Raw genomic sequence first — 27,323 nt, 5'->3', positions numbered from 1 at the left:
CCTTTCGCCTTCTCTGAAAGCTCCCTATTTCCTCCCTTTCCTTTGAAACCCTTCCTCCAGCCCCTTTTCCTTCTGCTTCGGTGCCTCTCTCCCCTCTATCCAGCCAAGCAAGAAGAAAAGCTTTCAAATTTGGCGGGAATAAACAGCAAGCCCCCATAGAAAGGATGGAGCATCTGCGCAGGCGCGAGAAAACAGAGGCCGGCGCTCTAAACTTTCCAGCCTAGCCAACCAACCAATTAGAACGAGCGTCCGCAGCCGAGTTTCGATAATTCACCAATCAGATCCGCGCGCGAGGCCGCCCGAGAAGCGGTGGCGAGAGGGGGCGGGGACAAGAAGAGTGCGCACGCTCAGTTCCCCCCGCGGTCAGGATCTCCGCGGGCCAATAGGAGAAGCCGACGGCCTCGAAGGCCGAGGGGGCGGCGCATGAGCGACTTCCGCAGTCGCGTCTACACCAATCAGAAGGAGGGGGCGGTCCGAGCCGGACCAATCAGAACGCAGAAAAGGGCCAAGCCTTGGGGTTGAGGACTCCTAGAGTCTTGCGCGGGCGGTCGTGCCCGGTGCCCGTGCTTGCTTGCTTGCTCGCTCGTCTGTCGGGGGCAAAGGGAGCTGTGACTTGGCGTGCAAGCGCAGCCATGGTGATGGCGGCCAAGAAGGGGCCCGGGCCGGGCGGCGGCGGGGTGGACCGCGCGGGCAAGGCGGAGGCGGAGGCGGCGTCGGAGGTGTGGTGTCGCCGGGTCCGGGAGCTGGGCGGCTGCAGCCAGGCCGGGAACCGCCACTGCTTCGAGTGCGCCCAGCGCGGTGTCACCTACGTGGACATCACCGTGGGCAGCTTCGTCTGCACCACCTGCTCCGGCCTCCTGTGAGTGGGACGGCGACGGAGAGCGGGCGGGGATCGACTGCAGAGATTTTTTTTTTGGGGGGGGGGACGGGGCAGGGTGGGAGGCGCCTTGCGTGCGGAAGGAAGGAAGAAAGGACACCTTGGGAGAGGCCCGAGAAAGCCCCCCCAAAGGAGGCGAAGTGAATCCCAACCGGAATGTGTCGGCGTGGGGGGTGGGGAGATTGCTGGGAAACGGGGTGCTGTGGAGGAGGATGTGGAGGAGGATTGTGGAGGGTTGCAGGGCCAGGCGGAGCACCCCCATCCTTGCCGGGAACATCCTTGCAGGGAGAGGGCAATAAAAGCAAAGATGATGCAGGGCAGGTGCCCCACCCCGGAGACATGAGAGGGGGCACGGGAAAGCACCCCCAGACTGACAGGGCAGAGGTAGGTGGGGCGCAAGCGGGGAGACACAGCTGAGCAGGGTACGATTCTCATGTTGCATGGGGTGTAGGATGCCACGGCATGGATTGCTTTGCCATTCTAGAGAGGGAACAGGGTGCCCGTTTAGAGAACTCAACTTTCGGAGAAGCCTGAAGGAGCCCAGTTTGGGGCGATGTCATTGACACCATTTGGCACACACACATACACACACACACACACACACACACACACACACACACACACATGATCCTGGTTGTAGGCATTCTCTCTCTCACACACACAAACACACACACACACACACACACTCTCTCTCTCTCTCTCTCTGACACTAGATCCTGGTTGTAGGCATTCTATCTCCACACACACACACACACACACACACACACACACACACAACACACACGCACACTCTGACACTAGATTCTGGTTGTAGGCATTCTATCTCTGACTCCGTATTTGGTCATATCTGAGCTAACTTAGATCCCCAAGGCTGGCCCAGATTTCTGCTGCTTAGGAAGTCCCCCCCCCACACACACACAGGGCACATACACCTCAGGGGGTTATTTGGTTGAATAATATTCATACCAGCCATCTTTTGCTGTTTGGTAATGGCTCATTAAATGACTTGTTTGACTGCATTTGAAGTGTTTTAATTTCTAGTTTTGTATTTTGTTTTGAACTAGGAGCATTTTTTCCTGGTGTTTTTTTTTTGTTTGTTTTTGTTTTTTTTTTGCGGGGGTGGGGGTGTTGGCACTCCGGCTGTGTTCAGGGCTCACTTTTGGCAGGGCTCGGAGACCTGATAGGGTGTTGGGCATTGTACCTGAGTCCACCCGCCTGCAAGGAAAGTGTCCTCTATTTGTTGTACTATCTCTCTGGACCCTGTTTTGTTTTAAACTCTTAAGAGCCAAGGAGTACACAGGATCATTCTTACGTGACAGATGGAGAACAGAAGCAGAGAGATTTAGTGACTTACTTACCCAGTGCCATCTGCAGTTGTTGTTCTCAGCATTCATTGCTTGATATTGGTTATGATCATGGCACATGAAAAATGAGAAACCAGGGGCTGGAAAGGGGGTAAAGCACTTGCCTTGCCCGAGACCAGTTTCATTAGATCCTTGTCACCACATGTAGTCCCTCCCAGCCCTCTGAGAGTAATCCCTTAATATAGATAGACAGGAGTAAGCTCTGAGCACTGCCAGATCTGACCCAAAAGCACCTATCCCCCCAAAAAAATTTTTGGGGGGGTGATCACACCCAGAAGTTCTCAGGGCTTTTCTGCTGGCTCAGCCCTCAGGGATCATTCCTAATGTGTTCAGGGGGACCATACAGGATGCTAAGGATCAAACTCTGGTCATGAACATGTAGGGCAAACAGCCTACCCACTATACTATCTCTCAGGCCAAATTTTCTTTTCTTTTTTTTTCCTCTCCAAATTTTCTTTTCTTTTTCTTTTTCTTTTTTTTTTTGTTATTGGGTCACTCCCAGTGGCACCTCAGGGGTTATTTCTGGCTCAGAATAGCTCCTGGCAGGCTCGAGGGACTATATGGGGTGCTGGGAATCTAACCAGGGACCATCCTATGTTGGCCTCATGCAAGGCAAACGCCCTACCTCTGTGCTGTTGTATAGCCCCTATTTCCAAAATTTTCTTGAAGTCCAGGTCTCCCATGATCCAGTTGGGATCATGTCTCTCCAATGGTTTCATCACCTGTGCCAAGCTTTTGTGTGATCAGCCTCATGGCGAGTTGTGAGGACAGACTCAACTTGATTCTAAGTCAAAGCTACTCCAACTCTTCGGACATTGTTTTAGAAGCCAAATAGGCATCTGTCAAAAGTGCAAGATTGGAGCCTGAGAGATAATACAGAGGGCAAAGTGCTTGCTTTGCAAGTAGCCAACCTGAGTTTGATCCCTGATACCCATAGAGTCCCCCCAACCCCTGCTAGGAGTGATCCCTGAGCACAGAGCCAGGAGTAAGCTCTGAGCACCACAATGTGTAGTCTCCAAACCAAAATAAAGAAAATAAACTTGGCGAGTCTAAGTCATAGGAAAATATCAGTGACCCTAGCAATTAGTAATGAGCAGCCCCCTCAGTTCACTGCAATGGCTTGAAAGATGAAACGCTGAGCAAGTGGGAAGTACTGACAACATTATCACTATTTTATAGCTCTTGGTTTAAAGTATCCTGAAGATAATATTTCCCATCTATAATGAATATCCCTCAGGACAGAAGGAAGGCCACATTAAAAACCTGGAGAAAGGGCTGGAGCACTGGCACAAGCGATAAGGCATCTGTTTGCCTTGCCCGAGCTAGCCTAGGACAGACCATGGTTCGATCCCCCGGCGTCCCCATATGGTCCCCCAAGCCAGGAGCAGTTTCTGAGTGCATAGCCAGGAATAGCCCCTGAGTGTCACTGGGTGTGGCCCAAAAACAAACAAACAAACAAAAAAACTGGAGAAGCTGGAGAAACAAATACCTTAAACATATGTGCATAAGTTTGCAGCATATTGTCACTTTCCCCCTCTAGTTATTGTCAATCTTATTAGTGAAAAACCAAACTCCTGACAAAACCAAAACTCCTGAAAAACCAAACTGACAGGGCAGAAACTGGGTGGAGGTGACTGTGGCCTAAGAATCTGTTTGTTCTATAGAGATGTACCCTAAGAAGCCTGGCTCTCAATTCTTAGGTTTTCATTCCATAGGAAGTTAAATCCCCATCTCACCACATAGGAAGAATTTACCAGCCTTTTTAGTTTCAAATATTCTAGAGAAAGCATATTGGTAGAACATTTTGGTAGGGCATTATGAGCTTCATTCTAGGTGTGATTCTTGAGGTGGTAGATTAGGGAACATTGCTAGCTAGGAAATAAGGTGGTGGACTGACCCCTACTAATCAGCAAGAGAGAAGAGAGAAGGATCTAAGCTGGCCTGATAAATGAAGCTGAACCCAGGGCACGTTGGAATCAAAGAGAACTAGCAGGAAAAACCACTCAAAAGCCAGTTTCCCTGAGCCTATTTGCCTGGGCTCTAGGATTGTTTCAGATACAAATCAAAAACAGAATTTACCAAATTAAATGAATTCCAAAATCAAATTCAGATCTGTCTTTGTCAGATTGTTGACTTCTTCTGGAAGGGCTGGGTGGGAGGTAGATCTACTTATTGGGGATGCCAATGAGGAGGGAGCAGATACAACCTAGTTGGCAGAGGAGATGGTACTACACACCCATCACTGTCTTAAACCCATGGAGTAGGATAAGGATGTACTGTAGAGTGAAAATGGTGGTAGGCCAAAACCCTGCACATTCATTCAATCACCAATTTTGCCATTAATTACTCAGGTGTTGTTTGAGTTCCGTCAACCTCTGGTGATGGGTAGTGAATGAGATTGCCCAAGAACCCATCTTCCCATAGCTTACATCCTAGGGGGAACCTTAGACTTGGAGTAACTCATGGCAGACAGAACTGCGAGTAGTGATCAGTATCATGAAACATTGCATGGACCAGAAACTGTTGGGAGTCCAGGCTGGGGGGGCAATGAGAAGAAAGATTCTTTGTTAAAATGAGAGGAGTGAGGAGGGGGCCCAGGAGGAGGACTGAAATCCCATTCTTAGCACCATAGCTAGAGAAAGGAAATATCAGGATTTTAAAAGCCAGTTTTCTGACGGGCGAAACAAATCTGCCTACCTCCTGTGGGGTTGGAGTGTTCCGGGGGCAGAACACAATTCCTAGTGCTCCCAGCTGGTCTGATTGGCCGAGATAGCCAAGTTGACTGTTCCAGTCAAAGCTGAATTTTCCAAGAGCTCAGGAACAATTCCAATTTTAATATTGGTGGGTGGGTATGACTGAGCTTTCAGCCCTGCACATGTGAGCTCATTCTCACACTCTCCTTCTTTAATGAGAATATTTTCTCAACTGTGGCAAAACCCTGCAGTGTTGGTGTGAGGACCTTGGAGAGAGGTTGCTAGCTTCTATCGTTTCTAAATTTACATATGCTGCCTCAATTGTAGCTTCCCAGTTTGACCTAGTTTCATTTACTTGGTTTTCTTCCAGTGCCTAGTTTCCTTAACCTGAATATAGGTTTTTGACTTTTTTTTTTTTACCTCCTGAGCTATACCTGATAGTGCTGTGGGGCTTTACTCCTGGTTTGTGCTTGAGGATCACTCCTGGCAGGGCATGGGATGCTGGAGATTGAACCCAGACCAGCTATTTGCAAAGCAAATGCCCTACCTGCTGTCCTGTCTCTCTGTCCCATGGATATATAGGTCCTTTTGATTTTTCCAAACATGTACATAAATTGTTTAGGATCATATCTAATTATTTTGCTGAGTAAATCCAGCATTTGAAGCCAAGGTCAAGGCAAAAAAAAAAAAAACACTAGAAAAGATTTATTCCACAGAACCTAAAATGTTTTGTTTGCTTTGCCTACTTCAGAAAGTTTTCAGGGCCTGGTTAGCATTAATAGTAAACTGGTAGGGTGCTTCTTGCCTTGAACACCACTGATCTCCAGGTAGTGGGTTTTTTTGTTTTGATTTTGGGCCACACCCAGTGGTGCTCAGGGGTTACTCCTGGTTCTTTGTCCAGTTGTCATTCCTGGCTGTGCTCAGGGAACCATATGGGATGCTGGGGATTGAACTCGAATAGGCCATGTGCACACCTGCCTACTGTGCTATAGCTCCATCTCCTGCTGATCCTAAGGTTTGAACCCCCTCACCCCATATGGTCCCCAAGCCCACCAGGAGTGAGTCCTGAGCGCAGAGCCAAAAGTAAGTCCTACGCACTGCTGGTTGTGACCTAAAATCAAACGAACAAAAAGTCTGTAACCTGCTGCCCTGGCTTTGCCCAAAGCCAAGCCATCATTTTGTAGGCAGATGTCCTTAGTGGGTACTTGTCCCTGCTATTTTTTAATTCCTTTATTTTGATGATGGAGTCCAGTCAGGATTAGGTGGACGTCACTCAGAGTTGGGCACCTGGAGATCTACCTGTCTACTCTGGATATCTATATTTCTCCCTGTCTGGGCCTTTGTTGCTACCAGTTCTTTGTTCTTGAAGCACTTTTATCTGCACAGTGTAATGGTGAAGCATGTCTGTTGTTTAGTAACTCAGTACTTTTCCAGTGGTCAGGGTTGGAGAGAGACACCTGGACCTTGCTCATATTTGAGTCCCATTGCTCATCTCTGCCCACCTTGCAGATTCCTCAAACCACTGAAGTAGGCAGTTTATCATAAAGAGCCCAGGGACCAGCTTGAAGAGAGATGACCAGGAAAGAGGTGACAGGCTTGAGACTGAACTTCAAGATGAGGGCAGCAACTAGTGAGAGCACAGTTCTGAGTCAGCTTGGTGAGGGAAAATGACAGGAAGTGGGCAGAAGCAGATTAGGACAAGACTTCCTGATATTGGTGATAGACACACACATCTCCCCCAGAGCATGGAAAAGGGGAGCCTTCCTGTTAGGAACTTCCCGTTAGAAACTGTTAAGAACACGATTGGCTTCAAGGTAATCCTGTGTGTGATTCATGTACAACCCAGGGTGGGTGCATTTGGACACACATGGGAAATAAGGAACTCCCAGGTCCAAATTTGACCCCAATACACATGGGTGTTTGGGTGGAGCTGTGCTTTTCCATAGTTGTCCTGGCAGAACCTTCTTATCTGAGCAGCTGAGCAAGTTTGGAGCTTCATGAAGCAAGATAGAAGCAAAATATGGGCCACTTTGAAGGGGTGAGCTCAGAAAAACAAAAAGTGTGGTATTTGTAGAAGTAGTCTTGCTTAATAGATTCAAGGGAGCAGAGAGGCAAAGAGATAGATGTGCTCAGACCTGATGATCTGCAGCTTACTTTCATTGCCATGAAAATCAAGCACTTTGAAGAGTGATTCATTCAGTGGACTTGAAATACCCTTTGGTGCTTAGGAAAAAGAAAGTGAAATCAGAAAGAAGATCATTGCCAAAGTTTGAGGTCTGGTGATGTATTTGCTTTCAACTGAAAAAAAAAAATTGCCTGATAGGGGCACAGCGGTAGGGCATTTGCCTTGCACGCAGCCAACCCAGGACAGACAGTGGTTCGAATCCTGGCATCCCATATGGTCCTTCATGCATGCCAGGCATGATTTCTGAGCACAGAGTCAGGGGTAGCCCCTGTGTTAGCTGGTGAGCAATGTTCCCCTCTCACTTCACTCATCTGGGAGCAAGTTGGAGAGCTGGGTTTCATTCTCAGCTAGTGACTCATCTGGCCCATTGCATGACACTGTGAAGCACCCCATGAAAGGCACTGATGCCATTTCATCTGCCGAGGGGGGGGGGTGCTCTTGTTTCTAAAGTGCAGCTCTCGGCCTGTGAGGGCCTGAGATTCAGAATCAAGTTGTCTTACTCACAGACCCTGTAACTAGGCTCTTTCAGGGCGTTGGCGTTGCCTTTGGAGAATCCTCCCTCCCCCAGACTGTGGCTCTGGGGATACATAATCCAGTCCACGGACATCAAGGTCAGGGCTGTGCTTTTTGTACTGTACAATAGAAACATCCTGTTCCATCAGACTTATTTGGCCCAAAGCACTGAAATCACTCTTTATTTTCTGTCTTTCCTTTATCATCTCTCTCCTGCCCTTGGTCCCACTCCCCCACCACCACTCCCTCCCCCCAAAATAAGACAAATTCCTATCCAAACTCAACAATCAGAAATTGTGTTGTTTTGAACATCCCCTGTAGATTGAAGTGTGGGCCCTCCCCAACAAGGAAACAGGCCTTGTTTACACTCTGCTAGCAGTTCCTAGTTGCCCTTTCAGGAAATGTCAATGACCTTCTTGTAATTGGCTTAGGATATGTTATTCCAGGGTAAATATAAAACCTTTTTGCCTTTCCCCATGACCATTTATCTTCCTTCCCCTACCGCATTATCCTGGTGCCAATTCTCTCCGCTCCCTCTATGTGTGCTAAAAAGTGCGTCGCTGTATTGAGCACTCCCTTGTCCAGGCTCCTTGTGGGCCAGCACATGATGATTGAGTCCCTACCCCAAGCTCCTCCCACCTGCCTTGTTGATAAAGCATTTGTCAGTAGGAGGTGGAGAGAGCCATAGAACCGAGAGGTCTGAGTCAGAGTGACAGTACAGAGCATGGAGTGTTTGCTTGCCATGACCAACGTGGGTTCTGCCCTGGCATTCCATATAGTTCCCCAAGCCTGCCAGGAGTGATGGAGCGATTCCTGAGTGTAGCCAGGAGTAAACCTTGAGCACCACTAGGTGTGTCCCCCAAACAAAAATAGTAGTTTTCAGGGAGTGCTGAGTATTTTTTAGCAGAGGTGGTGGCCGGCCAGTTAAGTTTGGGAAACTACTCTAGGATCTCATTTGTTGGTGTCAGTTCTCTTTCTGCTCCCTTGGCTTCCCTGGATAGACCCCATTCTAGAGTTACTTCTGTTGGCATCTGCTGAGATGTCAAATCTGAAGAGGCCTTCTCTCTTGAGACTGTGTCTTCCTTGCATGTGCCTATAGCCTCTCACTTCTCATCATGAGTCTAGTTAATTTATTTTGGTTCATCCAGTCTTGGTTTTTGTTTTTTTTTTTGTTTTGTTTTTTTTTTTAGTTTTGGGATCACACCCGGCAGTGCTCAGGGGACTGCTGGCTCTGTGCTCAGAAATTGCCCTTAGCAGGCACGGGGGACCATATGGGATACTGGGATTTGTCCTAGGTCGGCTGTATGCAAGGCAAATGCCCTATTGTTGTGCTATCTGTCCAGCCCCCGCCAATCTTGTTTTAATCTGCTGAGGGCATTAGTCTAGACCAGAATCGAACAAGGTCTAAAGAAAATCTTAACACCCCATGTGGTTTCCTGAGTGCTGAGCCAGGAGTAATGCCTGAGCACAGTTAGGAGTGGCCCACAAACAAAACAACCAAAACGAGAAAAGGAAAAAGAAAGAAAAATCAGTGAGATTCAACTCTCTTTAGCTCCAAATTTCCCATTTAAACACAGCATAGTTGGATTCCCAGGGAGTTTGCAGGACACACAAAGACGACAAAGCTACGCTAGAGCTTTCAGGCTCCAGCTAGTCTTGTATCTCATGGTGGAACTTGACTGCTTTCTGCTTCACGGAAGGATTGAGAAATGAAAAAGGCAGATGTGTGTCTTCTCAGATATCTCTGAAAGAGAGGGGCACTCTCCCACCCACTTCCTAGCTTCCCTGGTGAGAAGGGAGCAGTTACTATTGAGGGCTCCCCTATTTTTCTGCAGACCTTATCTTGGCTAGTTTTATGTACATAGCCCTATATTGGCCCTCTCATCCCGGAGGGATTTGTGAAGATGGGAGAGGTGGAGACCTCACCCAGCAGGGGCTTTGCACAAGAGTGACCCCTAATAGTGCCAGGGGGACCATATGTAGGGCTGAGGATTTGAACTATGGCTAGGGCCTTTGCAGACCTCTCCAGGACTCAGACCTGCAGACTGCACACTGGAACTGAGACCTGAGCCAAGGCTGAAGAGGCTTCTAGATGGGCTGGCTCACCTTCCTCTCCAACTGCAATTACCTGTATGTCTGCCTTATTAGAAGCCTCCACACATCCTTGTGTCTCTCCTTGCCTTGACTCAGCAGGTAGCTGCAGGCGGAGTCTGCTCTCAGAACTTCATTTAGAGTGGTTGCAGTCATCCTCCCTCCTCCAGGAAGAGGCCTGCAGTGTTGACCACATGGTTATTTCTCTTGTTTTCATTTTTCTCCCATAGGAGAGGCCTGAACCCCCCTCATAGGGTCAAGTCCATCTCCATGACAACTTTCACGGAGCCTGAAGTAGTATTCCTACAGTCTCGTGGAAATGAGGTAAGCTACCCCTGACAGCAGTTTTGGGCTTTAGCTGCCCTCTCTGCATCAGAGCTTGGCCTGAGGATAATGGAAAATTCCGACAGTGGGGCCAGGGTGTTAATACAGTGAGTTTGGACATTTGCTTTACATGCTGGGTTCGATCCCAGCAACCCATATGGTCCCCCACAGAGCCAGGAATAAGCCCTGAATAAGCCCAAAACAGAAAGGAAGTGAGAGAGAGAAAGCCTAGTTTCATTGGGTTAAGTTTCTCTTATTTTTTAGTGAGTGAGGTTTTATGCCCTGGGTATGTTCAGATATTTATAGAATCTGAGACAAAGCATACTATAGAGAGATTCTGCAGATTTACTTCCAGATAATAATAAAGCAAAGAGCATGAACTTCCTTGGCTCCAGAGTGTATATGAAAATATTTCTATTGTGCTATCATCTAATTGAAGTGTGTAATACCATTTTGTTTTAAAAACATGGTGCGGGGCCAGAGAGATAGCATGGAGGTAAGGCATTTGCCTTTCATGCGGAAGGACGGTGGTTCGAATCCCAGCATCCCATATGGTCCCCTGAGCCTGCCAGGAGTGATTTTTGAGCATAGAGCCAGGAGTAACCCCTGAGCGCTGCCAGGTGTGACCCAAAAATCAAAAATAAAATAAAATAAAATAAAATAAAGACATGGTGCAGGGCAGGAGTGATAATACAGCAGGTCGGAACTTTGTCTTGCATGCAGCTATTTGGGTTTGATCCCCGGAATCCCATATGGATCCCCAAACACCACCAAGAATTCCTGAGTGTAGAGTCAGGAGTAACCCCTGAGCAGTGTTAAGTGTGGCCAAAAAAAAAAAAAAAAAACCAACCTTAAAAAAGTGCTTTCTGGCCCGGAGAGATAGCACAGCGGTGTTTGCCTTGCAAGCAGCCGATCCAGGACCAAAGGTGGTTGGTTCGAATCCCGGTGTCCCATATGGTCCCCCGTGCCTGCCAGGAGCTATTTCTGAGCAGACAGCCAGGAGTAACCCCTGAGCACTGCCGGGTGTGACCCAAAAACAAAACAAAACAAAAAAAAAAAAGTGCTTTCTGTGAAGGTCAATTGAGTGAAGCCCAAGAAAACAAGGTGTGTCTGTCCAAACTGCTTTGTAAGGGCTCCCTGAGGACCCAAGGGAAGCACCTTCAGAGGGTCCTGAGCATGCACAGAGGAATGTTAGCTCTCTATGTGGAGGAACATTCAGACTGACTAGACCTTCTACGGAAGCCTTAGAGCCTTTTCCTCTCACATGTATGATCCTTCCATTTTTTCAGTAGTGAGTTAAGCCCATTTTTCCAGGGACCAGATTCTAGGACCTCTAGGCATGGGCCCTGCCCAGATTGTTCACTGACGCTACATGGCCTCCCATAGCCTCCTGTGATAGAGCCCTGGGAACCACTGAGCACTGCAGGGTGTTCTAGTCTTCGCACTGCAAGGTCTAAGCAGCTTCGTGAGGCCCTAGCAAGAGTGTCTTGGAAGCTCAGAACATTGTTCATAACTCCGCTTGTTCCATCCAAAATTGATTCTCCATAATTTCCTGGAGCCTTGTTTTTCTTCAAAAGCCTTTCTCAATATACTTTATAAATTCACTTTTATGTACCTAGGGTATAAACTTCCCATTAAATGATAAACTTTCTACAAACCTGTATCATGTCTGTTTTGTAGGAACAACCAAGTCCCTGTAATGTGTCTAATAAAGGGTTTTTTTTTTGTTTTTTTGTTTTTTTTTTTTTGGTTTTGGGCCACACCCGTTGACACTCAGGGGTTACTCCTGGCTATGCACTCAGAAATCGCTCCTGGCTTGGGAGACCTGGTATATGGGATGCTGGGGATCGAACCTCGGTTTGTCTAGACTAGCTCGGGCAAGGCAGAGAGACACCTTATGGCTTGCACAACCACTCCGGCCCCTAATAAAGATTAATTAAGAAGGACTGGAGAGATTGGATAGTGGATAGCGAGTTTGCCTTGTACATAAAGGACTTGGAATCAATCCCCAGCATACCCAAGTGGTCCCCAGAGCCTACCAAGAGTGATCCCTGAATGCAGAGCTGGGAGTCACCCTAAGAACCATATTATGTGGCCCAAAAACAAACAATAAAAATATTTGCTAATGAATACATGGGAATACATAGGAATATGTAAGAATCCCATTCTTATGATCTGCCTCAACTGCCTACAGGTCTGCAGGAAGATCTGGCTGGGGCTTTTTGATGCCCGGACATCTTTAATACCAGATTCCAGAGATCCACAGAAAGTGAAGGAGTTTCTCCAGGAAAAATATGAGAAGAAGAGATGGTATGGAGGTGGGATGAAAGGGCATGGAAACACGTGTTCACCATGGGCCTCCTTTGAAAGCCCAGTCTGGATGTGGTTGCATCCAGACTTCCCAAAGACTTGACTTGAGTATGTCCTGCTCAGATTCTATTAGGACTTAGTTCTGATTCCAGATAATAAAATTGCAGGACAGGTGCTTGTTCTTGCATACTGAGCTCGCAAATTTTAGTGACCCTCTTCATGAAGACCCTCAGCTGATTGGAGGTCAAGGACTGTGAGAATGGGGGTTTATTCTCACAGCCTGGCCAATCTTGTATGGGGTGGGGGGAAATATATCTGGCCTGCATGTTTTCTGCTCTGGTCTTTCATTTGATACAGGACTTTCCATGTTGTTTCCCAATGAGGATGTTAGTGGCCTGATTCTCTCTTGCCGTTTCTCTGCCCAGGGGGTCACTTTCTAGCACCTGATCTCATGTATAGGCTTGCTGAGGAGTAGCTATAGGGTAGAGAAGGGAATGCAAAGAGCAAAACCATCAAATAAGAGTTCCTGCCGGGGGCGGCGGGGCGGAGGCTTCTCAGTTAGCAGAAGCTAGTTCTAGGAGAGAGACCAAGTCCTACAGTGTGAAGGGGTGTTCTCAGGAGTGGCAAGAATTGGGGAAAAAGGAGTATGAACCCCAAGATAAAGAGATGATGAAGCTTCCCCTGGGCCTGAGAATGGAACCAGGAAGTAAAGGGACTGGAAAGTGAATGAGGACTTGAACTCCCTAGCACCCAGGTTGAACATGGTCCAGTTTCATCCCTATCCTTTCCGATTAACTTTCCTTTCTCAAAGGTACGTCCCCCCGGACCAAGTCAAGGGGTCCACATATCCCAAAGGCAGTGCCTCCACCCCTGTCCAGGGCTCTATTGCAGAAGGGAAGCCCCTGCGGACACTTCTGGGTGACCCTGTGCCATCGCTCTCATCTGCTGCTTCCACCTCCAGCCAGGTAATGTTTGGACTAGGTCCTCCCCCCCCACCCACCCACCCCCGCCCCAAGATTACTTTGGGAACCCAACTTCACAGATGGTAGGATTTAAGCTGTGACTCTCAGCCCTGCTGTCTCTGCTTTTGGAGACTTTAGCTTTTGGAAGAAAGACCCCCAACAGGAACTAGTATTTAGGGAAATGAGCGTCTCCACTCCAAACTTGACCATTTCTGCCAAGGACATATCTAGGAACCCAAACACTTCTTGAAGCTCCCAAGAAAGATGAGGGCACATCTCCAAAAGGGCCTGTTGGGCAGCAGCCATGTGGGTCTCAGGCTCTGAGCACTCGAATCTAACGTGTGGTCCCAGAACTGGAGCCCTGATGGACAGAGAAATAGTCAGGAAGCCTCTGTTGAGAGCAGCATTTCACTTTCTCTTTCTCTCACTCTGGGGGTAGCCTTTTGAGGTCTGGGTCATGTCTGGGATTTCAAGTGCTATTTGTGATTCCTTCCCTAAGTCTGTTGGACAGGCTCGGCCATCACAGCCCCGGAGCACTCAGTCCGCGCCGCACTCCTCAGGCAAGAAGGCCAGTACTGACCTGCTGGCTGACATTGGCGGTGACCCTTTTGCTGCTCCCCAGGTGGCCCCAGCTTTTGCTGCATTCCCAGCCTATGGGGGTAAGTTGACCCAGGATACAAACCTTTCTACAGCAGAGGTACCCCTACCGCAGGGCCTGCCCTTCCCTGAGGTGACACTGAAAGAAGGTGTGAAAGCTAGGAGGAAGGTCAGAAGGGCAAGAACAGGAGTTTTAGCCACAAGGTATTACAGCTAGGGGCCCTTAAACTTGCTTCCAGAGTATTGGGAATAACCTTTTATTTCTGTCTCTTCATTAAATCTTGCAGAGTGAGGGTTTCTTAGGGTATAGGGACAGGTTCCATTATGCCTATCCTCTTTCCAAAAGTCAGCAATAGTCCACAGAAGGCCAGAACTTGTTCATTAGAATGGGGTAGATAGAGTTGATCACTGACACACCTATACTGGCACCTTCCTATTCCCCCACGGATAGGCCAGACTCCGTCCCATGGGGCCTTTGCCAGCTTCGACACCTTTGGCAGCAGCCCCGGCTCCTCTGCATTTGGAAGCGTTCCTGCTGCTGGCCCAGGTCTCTTTCCAGTCCAGCCTGCACTGCCAGGTAAATTGGCCTACTGCTTCCTCCTGTCTCTTGCAGCTATATCCAGCTGACCACATTCATTCGCATTGCCCTTCATGCCCATCTCCACCCACCTAAGGAGACGAAGGAACCCCAGAAGGCATTCAAGGGGCATGAGACACGGCGGGACGAGGGGCTATCTTTACGGCAGCTCTGCTGTCTTTGCTGTCTTCACGGCAGGAACTGGCTGCATTGCAGCAGTTGTGTGGGTTACAGCAAATATGTCAGGGACCAAAGGGAGACCTGAGTCAGGAGACCTGGCCGACTGACCTTTCCTCGAGTGCCTGACTCCACTGAGCCCTACCCCAGCAGCTCAAGGACTGGGTCTGAACTGGATAGTTGGGCTGGAACCAGAAGTCCTCCCTGCTCCATCTCAGCAGAGCTGACCAACTATCGTACTATTCATCAGTAGATGAAAGGCTGTCCGGAAGCTCTGGCTTCCTTCCTCCCTGAGTCCCCAGCCTTCAGCCTGTCCCTCTTCCTGTGGACACCCTGGCTGTGGAGGTAGCGGCTGCGATGGACACGTGACTTATGCTTTGTCTTTCTCCCTCCCAACCTGTCCACCTTGTCCCTTCTCACCCCCTCACGGCCAGCCAGTCGGATGCTAACTGGAAGTTACAGCTTTGGTAAGTTCTTCCTAGCCCCTTGCTGCCCACAGTCAGAGGCCAGCTCTGGTTCCCTGGTCGCAGTTTTGAGGTGTGGAGGGAGCCCAGCAAATGACAGTCAAGCAATGTCCCTGTGGCGTGGCTGCCAGAGGGCAGGAGCCCAGAATGCTTGACTCTCTCTACCCACAGCCTTCTCACTCTGCCACTAAGTGCTTTTGTCTTTATTTGAAAGAGACACAGTGACATTTTATCTTTGAAAAGCTAACAAAGCAATTCCCCTATCATGAACTTGGAGTCACGGGATAGCCATGGAGAGCTAATCAACCAGTCGCACGGGAACACACAGAACTGTCCAAGGCTCAGAGATAAAGCAGGGAGAAAGTAAATCCTTGAAGGATCCCCTTAGCATGTCTGACCCAAGATGGTCAGAATTTTATAACCAGAATAATGCACATATTTCAGACTTACAACCCTTTCATGATTTGACCGTGAGAGCTAGGCTCAGCAGTTAAGCCCTCATCTTGTATGTGTGAGGCCCAAGGTTCAGTTCCCAACTCCACCAAAAACCAAATAAATAACAGGATTATTTGATCATGACTAGAAATCAGAATCTCCATCCAGTCTAACAGGAACTGCACATATCTCACTCACCCTGAACACAATTCAGTCAGGAAACAGGAGCCACCTCTCACATGGAAAATAAAAAGCTAGTAGCTATAATGGGTTTGGTTTCTGGGGGCCACACCCAACAGTGCTCAGAGGTTATCCCTGGCTCTGCATTCAAAAATCACTCCCCGTGGGACCGGAGAGATAGCATGGAGGTAAAGCGTTTGCCTTTCATGCAGGAGGTCATCGGTTCAAATCCCGGTGTCCCATATGGTCCCCTGTGCCTGCCAGGTGCAATTTCTGAGCCTGGAGCCAGGAATAACCCCTGGGCACTGCCGGGTGTGACCCAAAAACCACAAAAAATAAATAAATCACTCCTCAAGATGCTTGTGGGACGAGATGCTGGGATCAGACTCAGGTTGGCCACATGCAAAGCAAATGCCTCCCTACTGTACTATTGCTCCAGCCCCATAATGTGTTACTTTAATTCCTATTACTAAGACTGAATGAGGGGCCTGGGTAGGACAGGTCAAAGAGTCTTGCTTGTGAGAATACTGTGTGGTCCCCTAGGCATGGGCCAAGAAAAATTAGGTTTACAATCAGGAACAGTGGATACAGACCAGTCAGGATCAACAAATAGGCAATGCTGTCAGTGAAAGAAACTAACTTAGGATAAGGTCATTTTGCTCACTGTGATCACAGATTGGCAGCAGCCAGTGTTGTATGTCTGTGGATTCTGCCCTGATGGTTGGAATGAGGGTCAGGAATATTCAGTGTGGCAGGAAGGAAGGGGAGCAAAGCTGCAAGAGACTGCCCCTTGGGAAGTGCTCACCTGCCCGATTGATTACTTTAGAGAGAGAACTCAGGGTCAGCCCTTAGGAGAGGATGGCATCAGCCTTGCCCTTCCCGGTCAAAGCTTTGACAAAACCTTATACCCAGGGCCTGGTTGTCTCCAAAGGCAGCCAGTCTGCAGCCAGCCTGTGGCCCCTGTCCAGGCTCCTGCCTCCATAGGGAGAGACATGGCTCTGCTTTGTGGTTGAGGAAGCGCTCAGCTTAGCCAGGACTGTGGCCAAAAGCTGCATGCTGATCTGTGCCAGGTTTCATTCACTCTCCACCTCCCCACAAGCATAGGGTGTTTCTGTGGGTGTGACATGAACCTTGGGAGGTGTGTGTATGTGTCTTGTGACAATCCTGGGGCTGTGAAGAGGAGATGCATCTCAAACTGCAGGTGATCCCCACCCTCACCCCCAGACTGCCAGCAGGCCTGGCACAGAACCTTGGCCTGGGGCCAAGACAGTGCAGGTACTGCTGCTGCCTCGGCATCGAGACATTGTGTAGGCTGCCCTCTAGCGACCATGAGAGGCACAGCAGCAAACCTGAGGGGTGGGAGAAAGAGGAGAGAAGAGACATATCCCACGAGAGAGGAGAGAAGTGACACCCCACCCACAGCAGTGAACCTGGGGAAGAGAAGAGAGACATCCCACGAGAGAGAGGAGAGGAGAAGAGAGAGACATCCTACCCACAGCAGTGAACCTAGGGGGGGAGGAGAGAGAGACATTCCACTCAACACCTGGGCCTCACTGATGTCCCAGCAAAGTGAAAAACATGATCCAGTGCAGGCAATTTCCAGGCTTACCTGGAAATTGCATACTGGGCTTGGAAAGGATTTAAGATGGAAAGCTCAGAGGCTTCAGAAGGAGCTCAGTGCCTGAGAGCAGGCACAGGACACAGAAGCTCACAGCCAGCCAGCTTGGGATCCTCCCTCCCCTTCCTTCTCCAGGTTGGAGGTGTTATTCACTCACCTCCCATCATGACAGTACCTTGCACCTTTGATGATTCTGTATCATGTTCCCTTGGCTGATGCTGCAGTGACTGGGTACACACACTGGGCTGTGGCACTTGCCTGGCTGTAGTTGGCACATCCATCTGTGGGGCACTCAGGGTCACAGTAACTGCTAATATCATTAAAAAAAATTTTTTTTTTTGATTTTTGGTTTGGTGTTTTGCGGGATTTTTTGTTTGTTTTGTTTTTGGCCTACCATTGGTTGTGCTCAGTCGGGGGACCATATGGGATGCCAGAGATCATACCCAGATCAGCCATATGCAATTGTGGTGAGTGTCCTATCTGCTGTACTACCTGTTTTTCCCCCAGATCTCTTTTCAGTTATGCTTGCCAGAGATTGTATCTCCTTTCTTTGTTTGTTTGTTTGTTTTCGTTTTCTGGGTCACACCCAGCAGCGCTCAGGGGTTGCTCCTGGCTTCATGCTCAGAAATCAGTCCTGGCAGGCTCAGGGGACCATATGGGATGCCGGGATTCAAACCAATGACCTTCTGCATGAAAGGCAAGTGCCTTACCTCCATATTATCTCTCCAGCCCCATAGATTTTTTTGTTTTGTTTTGTTTTGTTTTTTGAGGTCACATCTGGCAGCATTCAGGGGTTACTCCTGGCTCTACACTGAGAAATCACTCCTGGCAGACTCGGGGGACCATTTGGGATGCTTTTTATAATTCTTTTTTTTTTTTTTTTTTTTTGGTTTTTGGTTTTTGGTTTTTGGTCCACACCCAGCGGTGCTCAGGAGTTGCTCCTGGCTGTCTGCTCAGAAATAGCTCCTGGCAGGCACGGGGACCATATGGGACACCGGGAATCGAACCAACCACCTTTGGTCCTGGATCGACTGCTTGCAAGGCAAACGCTGCTGTGCTATCTCTCCGGGCCCAATTCTTTTTTTTTTTTTTTTTAATAATGTCTTTATTTGGGCCAGAGAGATAGCACAGTGGTAGGGTGTTTGCCTTGCACGCAGCAGATTCGAACAAACAGTGGTTCGAATCTCACCATCCCATATGGTCCCCCGCAGCAGATTCGAACAAACAATGGTTCGAATCTCACCATCCCATATGGTCCCCTGTGCCTGCCAGGAGCGACTTCTGAGCGCAGAGCCAGAAGTAACACCTGAGTGCCACCAGGTGTGACCCAAATAAAACAAACAAACAAAAAAATGTCTTTATTTAAACACTGTAATTACAAACATGATTGTAGTTGGGTTTTAGTCATAAAACCCCTTCACCAGTGCAACATTCTCACCACCAATGGCCCCAATCTCTCTCCTTCCCACCCCCTGCCTGTATTAGAGATAGGCATTCTACTTCTCTCACTCATTAACATTGTCATGGTAGTTGTTAGTGTAGCTATTTTTCTTTTTGTTTGTTTGTTTTTTGTTTTTTGGGGCCACACCCGGTGATGCTCAGGGGTTACTTACAGCTATGTGCTCAGAAATTGCTCCTGGCTTGGGGGACCTATATGGGACGCTGGGGGATCAAACCGTGGTCCATCCTAGGTTAGCACGTGCAAGGTAAACACCCTACCTCTTGTGCCACCACTCTGGCCCCAATTTTATTTTATATATATATTTTTTTATTTTATATATTTATTTATTTATTTATTTTTGGTTTTTGGGCCACACCTGGCGGTGCTCAGGGGTTACTCCTGGCTGTCTGCTCAGAAATGGCTCCTGGCAGGCACGGGGGACCATATGGGACACCGGGATTCGAACCAACCACCTTAGGTCCTGGATCAGCTGCTTGCAAGGCAAACACTGCTGTGCTATCTCTCCGGCCCCCCAATTTTATTTTTTAAAAAGGCTTTATTTACTGATTGATTGTTGGGCCACACTAAGTGTGCTCAAGGGTTACACCTGGCTTTGCACACAGAAATTCCCTCTGGCAGGCTCAGGACCATATCGGATGCTGGGAATCAAACCTGGTCCCTCCTGGGTCGGCGGCCACTTGCAAGGCAAATGCCCTATCACTATGCTTTCTCTCTGACCCCATAGTTATTTTTCTTCTTCTTTTTTTTTGGGGGGGGGGTCACACCTGGCAGCACTTGGGTTACTCCTGGCTCTATGCTCAGAAATTGCTCCTGGCAGGCTCAGGAAGCCATATGGGATGCCGGGATTCGAGCCACCATCCTTCTGCATGCAAGGCAAATGCCCTACTTCCATGCTATTTCTCTGCCCCCCCCCTTTGTTTGGGTCAGACCTGGCAGCAGTCAAGGGTTACTCCTGGCTCTGCACTCAGAAGTCGCTCCTGGCATGCTCAGGGGACCATATGGGATGCCAGGATTCGAACGACCATCAGTCCTGAGTCGGCTGCATGTAAGGCAAATGCCCTATTGCACTGCTATCCCTCTAGCACCATCCATAGTTATTTTTCTAACTACTCACCACTCTTGTGGTGAACTTCATATCATGAGCCGGTCCTTCCATAGATTGTACCTCTTAATTGCAGTGTTCCCCATACCTAGCTGCTGTGTAGCTGGAAATCACTGCTGTGCCAGAATTGTTCACAGCACACACAGACAGCTCTGAGGATTAAACTTGGCCTCCCTCTTGCTTGCAATGCAAACACTTTAGCCACTTTGCTGTCTCCCAGCTTTGAAAAGAACATTTTACTGTGATTTATCATGGAGATTGAGGTTAGAGTTCTGAGACATTCAGGTAAAAGCCCCAAAACTTTATAGGTAATTAGGCTGCGATTCTAGGGTGTTGGGGAGAAGGTAGACTGGAGAACTGTCCTGGCTTCGCACTTAATTGCCTTTCCCGTTCTTTGAAAGGAAAGCAAGTTCCCTTGTCAGCACCCCTCAGCTCTTCTGAAGGGGGGGGGGTCACCAATTTCTGGCTTTCAGCTCTATCTCTCCTTCAGCTGCAGGTGCCCTTTTCCCACTGATACTCTGAAATTGTTCGTTCCATGAGGCATGGATATGAGCACACGTGTGAGGTGCTGGGCTGAATTCTCATCACCATAAATATAACAATAAAAAAATGTTCCCCCAGAAACTGTCTCCACCATCTCAGCCATGTCTCGGGGTGGGGTGGGGTTTCTATCTCATCCCACTGTGAAGCCTCTGGAGCAGGACCTGTTACTTTGTGCAGCTTCCAGCACCCTGTTTTCTTCTCCCTTCACATTTATGGCTGCTCTCGACTTTGGGTTTTTGGGACTCAGCAAGCTGTTAAGCCTGTATCTTATCCGTTCCTTAGGGGCTTCTCATTATCTCTATAGCAGCATGTCCATGTTTATGCTGTCATTTATTTAGTCCATCCCTTGTCGATGATCAGAGAGAATATTCCATTTGCTGTGAAACTTGCCATTAAGAATCTGGACTGGAGCAGGAGCTCGACCAAGTGATAGAGAATATGCTCTGCACATTGCAAGGCCCGAGTTCTAGTCCCCTACTGCTAGGCCCTCTACACCACTGGGGTGACCCTTAGGAAAATAAGATAAAAATAAGAAAAAAATAAAAATAAGAAAAAATAGCCTGAAGAGGTAGCACAGAGAGCAGAGCATGTACATTGCATGTAGTTGATTTGGTTCCTCGGTAGCCCATATCATCCCTGAGCGACACCAATAGTAAACCCTGAGCAGAGAGTCAGGAGTAACTCAGGAGTATCACTGGTGTGGCCCAAACACATTCTCCTCCCAAAATTAGAATTCAGATACAGTCCTTGGCCTGAGTCCTGTTTGCACTTTCGCCAGACATGCCTACAAGTGCCTCGAATGTTAGAGCAAGAGAAGTGAATGAGATTCTCATTGGTGGGTCAGGGCAGGCTCTCAAGACTGGCAGTGGTCAATCTGGCAGTTGGAGGTTCCCAACCCAGAGGCTGGGCCTCTGCTCAAGGCTCCAGGCAAGTGTGAAAAGGGAAGGCTGAGCCACCAGCCAGTGCTGCCTTGGAAACCTGCATCTGTTTTCTGATTCCCCAGAAGTTCTCTCCTAAGTGTAATAGCTCAGTGTGTTTCAGGGTTAGGGATTTCTCTGGTGATTTGAAGACCGTCTACCGAAGACTGGGGGATGGAGGGTTCAGGAAAGTGAAGTGATTTACTCAGGTCCCAGGAGGAACAAATAATGGTGCTCCCACTTATTTCCAGTCCTCCTAGATGCTCATTCAGCAGCCCTGGAGCCTGGCATAGCATTGACCCTGCCAAGTGTGCTCACCTTTTCCCTGCAGGGGCCTCCCTTTATGCTCATAACAGCCCTGAAGAGCTGGTGGATTCTCACCAACAGTTTGATTTCCCCCAGGTGAAAGATACTTGTTCAGGCTGGGGACAAGCTCAGTGGCAGTTTCTGTCTCAAAAGCACAAGGCCCTGAGTTTGACCCCTGTTCTGCTCCACATGCCTGAGTGTGGTCTCAGGACTGGGGTCCTGGTACCACCACAAAGTGTATGGTCTCCCACACTTCACAATCTAATAAGTGATGTGTGACCCCAACAACATGGTGGCACTACAACCTAGCATGTATGACCTCTGGTCACCACAGAAACCACCACCTCAACAAAGGAAAATAATGATAATGTGGTTTTGGTACCTAGGACTTATACATACCCAGCATGCTTTTCAGGCTTTTGTTTTGTCCTCAGGGTTGCCCCTGAGGTGCTCAGGATTGAGCCCAAGCCTGCTGCCTGAATGTACTCATCTCATTGAGCTTCCAGCCAATACATTTTTTTTTTTTGAGGGACCACATATGGTTCTAGGGATTTGAATCAGGATCAGCAAGATGCAAAGCAAGTGCCTTCCTCGTATTGCACCTGATGTTTTTTACAAAAATAATAGACTTTTTCTTGGGACCAGAGAGATAGCACAGTGGTAGGGTGTTTGCCTTGTACACAGCCATCCCAGAACTGACGGTAGTTTGATTCCCTGCATCCCATATGGTCCCCTGTGCCTGCCAAGAGTGATTTCTGAGCGCAGAGCCTCCAGGTGTGACACAAAACAAAAAGACGTTTTCTTAGTGATGAAAAGTGCTTGGGGAGATCATGCGGTGCTGGGAATCAAACTAGGATAGGAGCTTCCACTTGCAAAATGTACTTCAACCCTTTGATCTATCCCCTTAACCCCTAAAGATGTGGTTTGGTTTTGGGGCAACATGACTGTGCTCAGAGCTTCTGGTTCTGCTCAGGAAATCTTTTCTGGAAGGAAATGGCCTGTGGGATGCCAAGGATGAAACCTGGGTCAGCCATGTGCATGGCTAGTGCCCTTCTGTGTTCTCTCCAGTCCCTAAAAGATGTCTTCAAGTATCAGACCTTGGATCCTTTTCCAGAAGATGTTATTTCTTGGGGTTCAGGCAGCTCTGAGGCCTCCAGGAAGGCAGGACCCTCGCAGTCAGATACCAGGAGCAGTTTGCTCTGGTCTAAGCTAGATGCAGGACTCCTTGGAAGAGGTTCCCAGCTGGGGAAGAGTTATGTTCCTCAGCAACAGGTTCCAGGAGTTTCCGTGCCAGAACCTCCCCTTCACTGTCCCTCCCTGTCTCTTCAGGACTGAACTAGACGTACTGGTTTGAGTCTAGGACAGACTTTTCCTTCTGCAAGGGAGAAGTGATACAGAGGGTGGGAGGGGTGGTCCCGACTTCCCAGTGGGAGACAAGACTGGGTGACCCTCAGGGGACAAGCTGACTAGAGGACTTGGGTGTAGAAAAACATTGGGGAGCCTCTCATGTCATCACTCACCTACTTCCACCTTCCTGTCTCCATCTCGCCATCTCACCATCCTCCCTGCTTGCCAGGAAGCGGCCCGGTGATGCCCTTCGCGCCCGCCAGCCAGCCCCACAGCCTCGCTGATGTGAGCAGCTTCCTGGGCCCGGGGGTGGCAGCCGGAGGGAGCCCCGGCAGGTAGGTCGGGGCGGGGCAGCCTCGCAGAGACCAGCTGGCACCCTGGTGGCTCGCCCACCTGCCTCCTGGGTTCTCTTCCTGCAGCGTCTTTGGCATGGCCAGCCCGGTTCCCGGCAGTGGAGGCAGCAGCGCGGGCCTGGCCTTTGGAGGTGAGCCTGCCTCAGCTGGGGAGGGGCACAGGGTGGGGGGGGCAGGATAGGATGAGGTTTTAGGTACGACTGTCCCCCCCCCCTCTGCCCCACAGCCTTCACCAACCCTTTCACGGCTCCCGCTCACTCCACACTGCCGTCCACCAATCCCTTCCAGCCCAACGGCCTGGTCCCAGGTAAGCACCCACAGATCCCAGACCTTTCTGCTGCCCTGCCACACAGAGCCTGGTGTCCCTTAGCTGACCTTTGGGGATCTTGTGCAGCCAGTCGCAGACCTGGCCAGCCCACTGGGATTGCTGGACTCCCGTGGCCAGGGGGAGAAGTGCCCAAGTTTTATCCCAAACCCCCAAAACCACCAGCCTTGACTCTCCTGAAGGTGGTGCCATGTGGCCACCTCACCAGGTCCCAGGGCCCACCAGCCCGAGTTCCCAGCTGAGCCACCTAAAGCCATGACCCCATTACCCACCCAGTCAGAGCTGGGGTCCCCACCCATTCCCCTTCAAACCTGGGGCTTGAGAGAGATTAGCTGCCACCAGAGCTGGTCTGGTGCCCATGTGGTATAGATGCCTTGAGAGGTCAAGAAGCCGGAGCTGCCAGGAGCGATTTCTGAATATAGAGCCAGGAGTAACCCCTGAGTGCCACCGAGTGTGGCTAAAAAAAAAAAGAAGCCATACCAGATGCAGGGGAGGCATTGACCACAGCACCTGATAGCTCCAAAAAACGACCCCCTGCTTTGGGCCCTACCCCCACACCCTCACCATGGCCACTCTGGGCAGCTCCAGGGCTTACTTATGTACTCCTGCCGGTTCCCATCTTAGAGAGAAACCTGAGCCCGTGTCCTTCCACAGGGCCCAGCTTCGGGATGAATAGTGCGGGGCCTGGCATCCACCAGACGGCACCACCCCCAGGGGCCTTCGCCGCCACCTTCCCCCCGACTCTGTTCCCCCACCAGACAGCAGTGACCCCGCAGCAGAACGGTAAGAGCCTTGTCTCCATGCTACCTTCCTCCAGTCTCATGCCCGGTTCATTGGCCAGTCCCATGCTCTGGACCCTGGCATGGATGGGTGGGAATTTCCGAGAGCTGGACGGCGGAGTTACTCCCTCGAGGGCCAGCAGGCGGCGCCCGGGAGCACAGGCCTGCGGCTACTGGGCTGGCGGCCTGGCACAAATCAGGCTTGGTCAGCCCAGTTCCTTGTTCCCTCCCAGGCTCGCCCTTCGGAGACTTAGGCTCGGCCAAGCTGGGCCAGAGGCTGTTGAGCCAGCCCACTGGGATCTCCACCAACCCCTTCATGGTGAGCCGGTTGAAACCCTGGTAGGGACGTCCCCTCTCCTTTGCCTGCTGCCTATCAGGGCTACACCCCTCACCCCCTAGCCTCTTTCAAGGCTTCCCACTGTGTTTTTTCCTTCTGAGGCTGCTTTTTGCCCTGATGTGACGCTTTGTCGTTTTCTCTTTTCAGACTGGACCTTCCTCAAGCCCATTTGCCTCCAAACCTACCACCAATCCCTTCTTGTAGCACTGTGTCCGGAGGGCCTCGTCTGTGCTCTCTGGGACCCCTCTGCCTCCTCAAGCTGTGATGACCACTTGCCTGGGCATTTCTATGACTTGGAGACAAACATGGGCTGCGTTTTGCAGGAGGCTAAGGGAAGACGGGAGGTGCTGATGCTTCGCTTGAGCTGCTGATAATGAATGGGGTGTGGCCTTCCCCCACCTCGCTGGCCAGAGTAGAGGGGGACACGCGGAAGGCAGGTCTGGGCCTAACAGCCCTCTACTGCTTGATTTCTCAGACAGTTCCTTTGGATACCGCCCTCCTGCCACCTCTTAGCGCACACCCGTGGGTGGAGTTGGGCCCCAGGCTGACCCAAGTGCCCCAGAGGGCACCACTCTGGCCCCACCCCTCTGGCTCTCTACTCCATTCCCTGTGGCCTGGGTGGAAAGTAGGGGAAAGGTGGAGCAAAGCAGCCTAAACAGCACCCCCTCCCCCATGCCCAGCTGGCCAGCAGCCCCCGGCACCCTCCCCCCAGCACGGTGAGGGCTCCCCCAGCTCCAATCCTGGGCCCTACTGCATAGATGCACCCCCCCTCCCTGTTCTGCACTTTAGTTAGCACGCGGTGTCGTTTGGATACCAATGTTTTATATTTATAATCTAGAGTTTTCTAATATAGCCTATTCTATACACACAGAGAAATATATATGCACATAGTCGTGTGCCCCCTACCCAGCTACCCCATGGGAACCAGACAATCCCCCACCTGTGCTCCCTGACTCTGAGAAGCAAGAGCTGCAGGGGTGGGTAGGGCCAAAGGAGGCCTGGGACCCCCGCAGCTGCTCCTGGGGCCTTTTGGGGCAAAGCTTTGTGCAATTGGCTGTCCTGTCCCTCTCCGTGCCCCACCCCCATCGGCACCAAAGCTGTGGCTGCACTGAAAGAAGATGACTCGTGCTTTTATTGGGGGCCGCCGACCCACCCACTGGGAGCCCCGCAGAAGCATGGCAGGATGCGGGAGGTGTCTTCCAAGTTGGGCACATACTTGGTCCCCCCTTCTTGTGTTTTGCCAACAGCCCCTGTGAGTGTCTGGGCTGTTTGTGTGGTGACAAGACCGGTGGCTTGGGTTAAACACCCCATTAGGCTGGGCAAACGGGGTGCCCAGTTCACTCAGGCAATTCCCCGCTTCCACCCTGCCCCAGAAATCCTGCCCTTTAGCTCTTGGGGACCCACACCATGACCTTTAAGAGCCCCACAGCCAGAAGAAGTGGGGACTCTCATCTCTTGATTGGCTTTGAGGATGTTTTTGGAAATACCTCCAGCCACTGTTACAGTCCAGTTAGGGGAGTTTCCTCACCATTTCCAAGGCCCAGTCCATACCTGTCACCCAGGGCCCTGCTGCAAAGTCAGCTGAGCCATCCCAGGCCCTGCCTTGCTTTGGTTTGACTTTGGCCTTTCCTAGTGTTTTTCTCTAGTGACCTCTGTCCTCCCTCCTGGCTTCTGCTTTCCAGACTCTAAAGCCTGGAGGGGTGGATCTGAATGGGGGAGGGGTGCGCCTGTCTTTGCCCCTGAAAACCCAGACAAAGAGGTGGGATCTGAAATTGGGGAGGGAGTGGGAATGCACCTTGTCTTTGCCCCTGAACACACACACACACACACAGTTGGCTAAGCTACAAGGCCTGGCTCTCGGTCTGAGCCATCACTGCCCTTTGCTGCTTACTGGGGAGCTGTGGCTGCTGGGCCCAATGTCCCCCTGTACCCGACATGGACTCCTGCCAGCTGCTGGCTGGGGCTGGAAGCCAGTCCAAAGTCACACTGGGTCAGTTCAGATCCCAGGGCAGGGAAATCAAGGACTCCCTGCGTGACACATGTCTCCTGCCGTGTCTCCTCTGGTCTGGAACAGCAGCAGCTGCCCCCAGCTAGTGGCACTGAGTGGGAAAGGCCAGAGCCTGAGAAATGTCTGCAGGTCCAGTGGGCTCATCCTGCGGCGCCCCCTGAAGGTTGTTGTGCTAATCCCCAAGGGGCTTATCTAGGCTCCTGATTGCTTCTGGCCCATCTTTGGGACCCGATAGCCAATTCTGTGGCCATGCTCTGCTGGAAGTGCTCCTCAGCTGGCCCCACCTGCACATCAAAGGCAAAACTGCCTTGGTGCTGAGGCAAAGATGAGGGATTTGTCCCTGCATCTCTCCCACACACTCCCTCCCCTGGCACCCCTCCCACAGATGCACAGAACTTGGAGACTGGGCAGGTGGGGCACCCAGCAACCACCTAGCCCTAGCTGAGCCCTGTGGATTGTTTTTGTAACAGGCCCCAA

General features: G+C 50.3%; 1 protein-coding gene across 2 annotated transcripts; it reads left to right on the top strand.

The window, feature by feature from the left end:
• The first annotated feature begins 515 nt into the window (after nt 1-515).
• On the top strand, nt 516-25,955 carry AGFG2 (ArfGAP with FG repeats 2). Of its 2 annotated transcripts, XM_049789295.1 has the most exons (13): nt 516-859; nt 9,954-10,047; nt 12,242-12,357; nt 13,169-13,322; nt 13,819-13,978; nt 14,368-14,493; nt 15,105-15,137; nt 23,274-23,379; nt 23,464-23,528; nt 23,624-23,704; nt 24,377-24,505; nt 24,735-24,820; nt 24,986-25,955. In XM_049789295.1, the coding sequence occupies exons 1-13, from the start codon at nt 633-635 to the stop codon at nt 25,040-25,042; spliced, it is 1,434 nt and encodes a 477-aa protein (XP_049645252.1). In that variant the 5' UTR covers nt 516-632; the 3' UTR covers nt 25,043-25,955. The 2 variants fall into 2 exon arrangements, with proteins under 2 accessions (XP_049645252.1, XP_049645253.1); XM_049789296.1 differs by lacking the exon at nt 15,105-15,137.
• Nucleotides 25,956-27,323: the final 1,368 nt, after the last annotated feature.

The sequence above is a fragment of the Suncus etruscus genome, chromosome 15 (genome assembly GCF_024139225.1).
Source record: "Suncus etruscus isolate mSunEtr1 chromosome 15, mSunEtr1.pri.cur, whole genome shotgun sequence".
In the NCBI taxonomy this organism is placed as follows: domain Eukaryota; kingdom Metazoa; phylum Chordata; class Mammalia; order Eulipotyphla; family Soricidae; genus Suncus; species Suncus etruscus.
The sequence above is the reverse complement of the archived record's forward strand: the minus strand, read 5'-3'. Positions and strand labels throughout refer to the sequence as shown.

Bases quoted from the DNA above. Each gene is read 5' to 3' on its own strand.
- AGFG2 (XM_049789295.1), top strand. From the start codon at position 633: ATGGTGATGGCGGCCAAGAAGGGGCCCGGGCCGGGCGGCGGCGGGGTG. The intron at 13,323-13,818 runs GTAATGTTTGGA...TCCTTCCCTAAG, and splicing joins CTGCTTCCACCTCCAGCCAG to TCTGTTGGACAGGCTCGGCC. The intron at 15,138-23,273 runs GTAAGTTCTTCC...CCTGCTTGCCAG, and splicing joins AACTGGAAGTTACAGCTTTG to GAAGCGGCCCGGTGATGCCC.